Source organism: Zingiber officinale, chromosome 9B (assembly GCF_018446385.1).
Source record: "Zingiber officinale cultivar Zhangliang chromosome 9B, Zo_v1.1, whole genome shotgun sequence".
Lineage (NCBI taxonomy): Eukaryota > Viridiplantae > Streptophyta > Magnoliopsida > Zingiberales > Zingiberaceae > Zingiber > Zingiber officinale.
In genome coordinates, this window is record NC_056003.1 from 66,643,698 (window position 1) to 66,652,124 (window position 8,427).

The window sequence follows — 8,427 nt, forward strand, 5'->3', positions numbered from 1 at the left end:
TGAGGATCACACCCCCGCTCAAAATGATACTGTAAACCTTGTAACCCTTGTCAGATCCTCTCTTGTAACCAATTTTGACACTATATGTCCTCAGATTGACAATATATTGTTCTAACCAAGGACAGATCCCACATCAGAATGATACTTTAAACTTTGAACAAAGATTAATCTAGATTTCTCCTTCAAGAAGTGGAGTCACTTTCAAGCAATGAAGATGTGTTGGAATACCAAAAGTTATATGAGAACTCTAGAATGTTTGGAAAGTTTTCAAGTCTTTTTGGAAGTATTAAAACCAAGTTTTTTAAGGAGCAAGGTGATGTAATTATAATATCATCACTTTCTTTTATTTATTTTAGGTTTATACATTGATAGAATGCTTACAAATGGTAGCAATAAAGTATTTAACTTGTGTTTTCTTTCTCATCTCCGCTTCGTTCTTATAACATTTCCCTCTTCTCTTCAACCTCTGCCTCTTCTCTTCAACCTCTGCTATGATTAGCTTGAAATGAAGTATTGATTCATCCTTCCACTAACATCTCTTGTCACTACTTTGGCACGACATCAACACAATATCACGTGCAATACTTTGACATGACATCGACACAATATCATACTAGTTGGAGATAAATACCTAGCTTGAGAGGACTTTAGACTTAGAAATCCTCATATGTTCCTCTTCCAAATTGATATCGGCACCATTTGTTAATAGCCTAATGTGACATTGGTACCTATTATTGTAGCAGAGGATTAAAACCATGGTTTAAAATTTTACGAGTGGAATTTACCTTTTTGCCCGTCACCTAGCACATGTACCAGCACCAACATTGGCGGTACTAGCACCAACATCAGCACACGGTTCGCCGTGATCCCATAATTTTTTCTAAAAAAATTATTATTTATTATTTTTTGCATTTTAAATTTGTTAATATTTAGGTTAAAATTTTTATTTTTAAAAATATTTGTAATTAATATATTTTATATTTAAAAATATCGAAATCATATCGGCACGGTACAATCTAGTATCAAAACCATATCATTCATAAATCAAAACTATGATATGTCTCAAAATTTTAAACTATAATTAAAACTCTAGCTTGGAGTGATACTTTAAAAACTTGTGACAAAGATTAATCGAGAAATTACCTTCAAGAACTGGGGCCCACTTTTTGGAAATGAATCGGTTGGAATTGCAAAATGTAATATAACTTTTTAAAATATCTTGAAAGTCTCTTGGCCTTTTTGATGAAGTTATCTAGGGATTCTATCATCACTTTCTTCTAAATTTATTTTAGGTCTATAGAGAGATAAATTTTGTACTATGATAGTAGTAATCGGTAGCAAGGAGATCTTTAACTTAATGCTTTCTTTATCAAATCTCCAGTTCTCTCTACTTTCTTCCGTTTTCCCTTGTACGCTTACCTCTACTTAGGTCCTACACCGATATAGAATCAAATCATTTTTTCTGTCTTCTTCCTGTTCTCCCTAGAAATGAGTAACAAAGGGAGTTTGAAGCTAGTCACACAATTTCACACTAGACTTGCCTGATGAGTGACTACAGAGAATAACTAGGCAAACATCATAACCGTTGTCTACTTTTAGTTAGATTTCTCCAAATAGAGTTTTGAATCCTTTATTACTCTACCATGCCTTCTTCATATTCATACATTTGCTAAAATTAGTTTGTTGTTACATCAATTACCCTATAAAACTATTTCCATCCCTTCCATATGTTCACCGCCAACACTTTTCATCTATCCATCCTACAAATTTGTCCATTTTATAGGTGTATCTCTTATGCTTGCGCGTCAGTCCTAACATCATATTTTAAATAGACTCAACATCATTACACAACCGCCAAGCATCATCCAACACAAATTTGCATTATTTTTATATGCAAAGATTCCCCATTCCTTTGCTAAGCATATCAATAAAATGCATTTCGATATTACATCAAAGATCAATCTAGAAGGCACCATTGAGGAATGTAGATTGGTGAATACATAAAGGCTATATTCAAATTCTAAAGTTAACATTTGAAGTTTAAGTGGCTTTCTGAAAGTAGGGAAAAATTTGTCTAGAGACTAAGGCCATTTAATTATTACTACCATTGCTTTTTTAGGTTTCACTCTATGAATATATGGATCTTTTACCTGGGTAGCAACAAAGAAATATTAAACTTAGGTTTCTTTCTTAACTTTCCTCTTTTCCACTCCACTATTCTTGTCCCATTGTCTCCTTTTCTCTCTCTTCATCGTCTTTGTATAATCAATTTAAATTGTCACATTGAAAATGAAAATGGATAAAATTGGTACAAGAGGAAGATCCAATCTAGTTGACTTTTCATGGATCCCAATTTGAATTTTTGTGAACTTGGATAAGAGGCAGAAGAGTCTTCATCTATCACTTCAATCTACATTAAATCATTTAACCTTGTGATAACTTGAGATAATGTGAGTTCGAATATCACTCATCCAACCTTGGGCACCACTCACTAGATTTGGCAACTCACCATTCTTTTTTTAGTCACTACCAATTAAGAGAACAAGAAAACCTTTGTCAAGCAATAGTCGTCAAAAGTCTCCCCTTTTGTTAAACAACAATTAGGATGTACTTGAGAACTCAACTAAACTCTACAATATGAAATATTAATCAATTAGATGTTATATTAAAATGATTAGTATTGTTTAGTATTATTATTATGAAATATATTTTTATTATTGATTGCCTATATTTATATGACACGATTCTATTATCTAATTATCTCATAAATGTACGTATGTAACCTATAAAATTATGATGAGTCCATCAAATAATAATTTGATCCTATTAATCTAATAATGAAAAGGGGAGTTTTGACGCAACGGTAAAATTGCTACTATGTGATCTTATGGTCACATGTTCGAGTTACGGAAATAATCTCTTACAATGCAGGATAAGACTTCGTATAATAAATCTAATGTGGTCTTACCCTTCTTCAGGATCCCACATTGGCGAGAGCTTCGTGCATAGAACTGCCCTTTTATTAATCTAATAATGAACAATGGATGTCATTATTTATCAATATATATGTGCTATTTTAATGATGAATAAAATATATTACTTTTGAACACCTTTTGTAATGTTCTCGGTGAAATAATTTTAATTTTTCTTTCATTTTTTGTATTTTTCCAGTCTATATTGGTTTTATTGGTCCAATATGATTGCCGCCGATATTGACTGTTTAATTCTGATATTGATATAATCATATTTCTACCTCTACCTTCCAACTTAATTATGACTTGTGAGAAAATATGTTTTTTTGTTTTCTTTTTTATCTTACCATTATTTGGAGACACTTCTGATTAAATATATATAATCACGGTGTACGCAGACCTTTGCAGAGGCCGACACTTTTTTCTGTTTTGCCGAACTACTCAATATTTTCAGGGATAACTTCTGCAAACAACTTGACAATAGTGTCGTTGGCATCCAGTCTAAAATGGAGAAATTATCACAGCTTCTGAAAAGACATGATGAAGAGCTTTGGAGACATTTGGAAGTCATAACAAAAGTAATATATTTGCAAGTTTTCTAAGATTGTCAATAGTATTTATTGCTTATTGTTATTTACTATGCTTTGCTTTCCACTTTCTATTCTGCATTTGGCCAAACTTTAGTTCTGTAGGTTGGAATATGAACTGTTTTTATTCTACCAAGTTATGCAATGACCAAAAAACTGTAAAGGCTAGCATAGTAACTTGAAAATAATGATTGTTACCTGCATAGTCTATCTTCTTTTACACTCAATAAATATGCCCCCTTCAATGTTGTTTATCCTCATCTAGTATATCTTGTCTTGCATTTCTCAAAAATGTCATCTCTTTGTGACACTGAGTCGAGGCAAACTCATTAAGCTCTGTGATAGCCAATAGTGCTCTCATGAGGTTTTGGCCTACTTTCGTGACCAATCCCTCATGTCTCGGTTCTTTATGGGTCGAAGAATTGGGTTCACCTTTCGGTCTTTCCCCGCCTCCCATGGGATACAAAGGTGCACAGTTAGTATCACAAACGTGTATGCACAATAAAGCTGGATCATGAAACAAACATATCATGCAATAAGGAAAAGATAAATAGATTCATAAAAACATGTTAGCAATTACATCGGGCTACTCCCTTATCCTAAAATCTAGAGAACTACTCCATCGAGATGGAGTTACAACCAGGAGACATTAAATTAAGCATCTACAACTCAAAACTGAAAGAAGAGAGGAGGAAACTTAGTCAATTGATGCTGGTGTCTTCAGATGAATTTCCCAAGCTCTAAAGGTGAATAGATCGCTTTGATGGCTCTTGGAACGACGACTTTAGGTTCCCTGTAGTAGGGAAAACCCTCCCCCCTTGATTTTGTGACCTCTTGGGCTTTTTATGGCCTTTCCAACTGTAAAAAACAGTTGGAAATAGCCCAACTGTCAGGGTAAAACCATTGCGCCACGGCCGTGCCTGGGAGGCATGACCTTGCTATGTCGCGCCCATCGACTGGGTTGGGGGTTGGACACTGCCACAGGGCACATCCAAGCCATGCCCAACTCTGTGGAGAAAAACATGGTTGTGCCACGGAGGCACGACTTGGGCATGTTGGCTGTTGTGATGAAGGACACCCTTGGCATGGCCTAGCCATGTTGCTTGCGGTGGGAAAAGACACGACCGTGGCTGGTGGCACGACCAACTTGTGTCGATTCATGCTACGACTGGACGGGGCATGGCCGTGCCAAAGGGCACGACTAACTTGTTTCAAGTGTTGCAAGCCTCGTTTTTGCTCCGTTCTTTGTTTAACTTCGGCAGGAGGAACACACCCATGTCGGAGGACACGACTAAAGCGTGTTCCTTGCTGAAGATTTTCGTCTAAGGCTTTATAACTCTGTTTTTGCTCCGAATAAGTGGTCTATAAATAAAAACATGCAAAGAGTAGTTCTCCGAATTAAAAGAGAAACAATAAGAAGGAAGATGCGAAAATGCGAAATATGCTAATGAGATGACACAAAATGCATACAAAAGGATACTTAAAATCACGTATGAAATGCACTCATCAATAAGCCTTTTAATTCTTATCTTTTTAGATGGATTAACTAACCAAAGAAGAACAAAATATTCATCAGGTATTTATTTATGGAGAACCATTTGTTGGGAATTAGCATTTAGGCAAGATTGTCCTGTTAACAATGCAACTACTACAATAAGTCATGTAGTGAAGACAGAGTAATACTAATACAACTAAGCTTTTATCACACTAAGTAGGGTCAACTAGATGGATACTTTTTGCATCATTAAGCTCAATACCTTTCTATATCCTCATCTATATGTAAATGAATTTTATTGTATTTTTTTTTTCTAGTTCAGTTTTGTTTGGTCTCCTTCTTCCTCAATTAATGTGTATTTATTATAGTCTCACATCACCTAACAAGGACATTTATTTGTTACCTAAGTATATGTTCGTATCATTTTAAAATCCATCCCTTGGAGTTTTACCTCAATTGACGCAACTTTGACTTTCTAATATTCTAATTTTTTGTCTTGTCCATTCTCTATCTGACTTTCATCTTTCTCGTGTGCTTGATTCATAGTCCAACATTAACTCCATATAACATATTAGGTCTAATTATTGTTTTATAAAATTTTCCTTTGAAGGTACTCTAGCATCATAAAAAACATTGACATCCTTCTCCATTTCAACCATTTGACTTGTATTTTATGTGAAACATCTCTATCAACCTTTTTTCCTATTGTAAAGATGTTCTTAGATACATAATTCTCAATTATAGACTTAGGTAACTATCATCTTTTATTTTAACAATTGTCATATTATGTCTACTATTACAACTAAAGTAAATTTCTTATATTCTGTTTTACTCTTTCTTGTGTACCATTACTCAAAATCTGAATTCTCTATCAACCTTGCTTTCTCCCCTACCTATTTTGTCTGATGTAAATATAAAATATTAGTTCTTTTTCTGATCGTTCAATCTATTATCCCATTGCTTTTCAGTGAGCATTTTTACATTCCATGTTTCAAATATAAGATAATATCTTTATCCAACATGTTCTTGCTTTGTATAACAATCTAGCATTAGCATAATAATTTGATGGATCCATAGATATCATTAGGTTGACTGACAACCTAATTCAACCCTCTTGATTTATCTAGGTTTGTGAGTAGTTATAGCAGAGTTGTTTCGCGATGGGCTGAGTTTATGATAATAATCATAATCAAGCTTGTATATATTTAGTTACGACATTGTCCAGCTCTTTCTAATTTGAGCCCAAAGTAATCCCAAAATGATCTCCATTTAATACGATGCTCAATTGGCTTACATAAAAACAACTGAGACAGGTCAGTTCAACCATAAGCACTCCTAATTACACATTCAACTCTTGAATCACCTAATAACCCATAAATAAACCTCAGTTTATAACAATGTATGTTGAAGAAAGGCATTTAATGGTCTCATTTTATTTCCCTTTCCCACCCCCTCCAATTGTTCTGCGTTGGAGTAGCCAATTTTGATAGAAAGGCGAGGTCAAGGGATGCCTCCTTGGTTATCTTTTTTTCACTAAGTAAACATTACTTCTTTCTTTCCCCTCCCTCCTCGATTTTGAATCCCTTCTCTCACAGTAAACATTCAAGCCACTCTTTATGAGTAGCTGCTTTGGTAGGGTTAGTCCATTGTTGTCTTTTTATGACTTAGTATGAAATTGATTGTTTCCTTAAATGGCTGTGATATGGTTAAATATTGCCCCCTTTCTTCCCTTCCCTTTTATTTCATTCCATTGCCTACAGGAACAACTGCAGAGAAGGTTGGCCGATGCTGATGATTGGTGGTGGTTGGTTGAGATATTAAGATAGCTAGTGATCGTAGACTAGCTGGTAGGTATAATTGATTGCTCATTGATAGACTCACATGTCACAGAGAGATGGAGGTGATTGAAGGGGAGTGTGTGTGTGTGTGTGTGTTGTCTTTAAAACTTTCATGTGAATGCCTTATATTTTATTGACCATGATTTGACATAGCAATCATTGAAAAAAAAATCTCGGGAAAAAACATTTTCTTTGTAATAAGACAGATTGTTATTATGATAAGCTATGTTATGATGCTCCTTATTATAAGAAAAGTCACAAAATAGTATGACTTGGAAATTCTTTTGTCCATGACTATTATGTCATGGATATTTTAGTTGTTTAAAGAACCAAGTTATTGTGTAGTTGGATGAAGTGAGTAAATCATTGACTTGCTAGTAGACAAGGATGGCCTTGTTCAATGGGGCTACACACCAATGAAAGAATTGAAGGTGTACAAGGATGGTTCAGTGGGTTGGAAATGACCTACAAACCAATGAAAGGGTTGCACTCTTAGGTGGGTAAGGATGGACCAAGACATGGTGAAGTTCCAGCTAGCCACTAAACATTGTATAAAAGAGTTTTGAGCCAATGATGCTTGAGCTTCAAAATGTGCTAGCTTATGGTAAACTGAAACGATTTAGGGTTAATACCAAAGAGTTAAATTCTCAGACCACGTTTTATCTGTTTGATTAATTTTACCTCAGTTTGGACATCACTTCGCAAATCTGCAGTTGCAAATTCAAGATATGTTCTTCTAGTTTTCTTTGCATGGTAGCTTAGATTTATATTATTCTCTTTGATATGATAAATTACTGATTTCAGATGAAAATCTCAGGTAAGTCCTCAATTATATGCTTTTAGATGGATTTCAATACTATTGATGCGCGAGTTCAACCTTACTGAGTGTCTGCATATCTGGGATGTTCTTTTAAGTGATCCAGAAGGCCCACAAGTAGGAAATTGATCCTTCATTTCTGCCTGTCAACTTATTTAGCCCAACTCATGGAACATTACTTGATTCTTTTGCAGGAAACATTGCTGCGAATTTGCTGTGCTATGTTGATACTTGTTCGAAGGCGTCTTTTGGCGGGTGATTTCATTGCTAATCTCAAGCTCTTACAAAATTTTCCAAACACAAACATCAGCCATATCCTCCATATCGCAAACAAACTACGAGGGCCAACAGTTGACTAACAGCTGTTTGTTTGTTTTTTTTTTTGGATTTCTTATTATCTTTTAGCACTTGGGTCAGTCAAATATTAACCATGTGGTATATCTTTTCATAAGTAGTGGATTTAAGGCGTTCAGTGGTTTAAGATATCTCAGGTATTTGAGGGTATAAATGAATCAAGCCGCTCATAAATTATTCGAAGTTTGATTTGATAAAAGTTTGTTTGAATTCGTTTAATGAGATTCGTTAAGATAAACAAATCAAATTCAAGCTTTATAATATTCGACTTATTAAATTCATGAATTAATTTTTAAATAAAAAAATTAATGGCTTTGATATTGAATTTATAGATTTTACACTCTATTTATGCAATAAATAGATA

The 8,427-nt window shown here is 34.4% G+C and overlaps 1 protein-coding gene across 2 annotated transcripts in view; it reads left to right on the forward strand.

Moving 5' to 3' along the window:
• Positions 1-8,190, forward strand: part of LOC122025293 (TBC1 domain family member 13-like) — a 42,089-nt gene extending 33,899 nt beyond the window's left edge. For both annotated transcript variants that reach the window (XM_042584073.1, XM_042584074.1), the window contains exons 7-9: positions 3,371-3,550; positions 7,710-7,826; positions 7,904-8,190. In XM_042584073.1, the coding sequence (XP_042440007.1) occupies positions 3,371-3,550; positions 7,710-7,826; positions 7,904-8,068 (462 nt within the window). In that variant the 3' untranslated portion in view covers positions 8,069-8,190. The remainder of the gene's footprint in view (positions 1-3,370; positions 3,551-7,709; positions 7,827-7,903) is intronic.
• Positions 8,191-8,427: the final 237 nt, after the last annotated feature.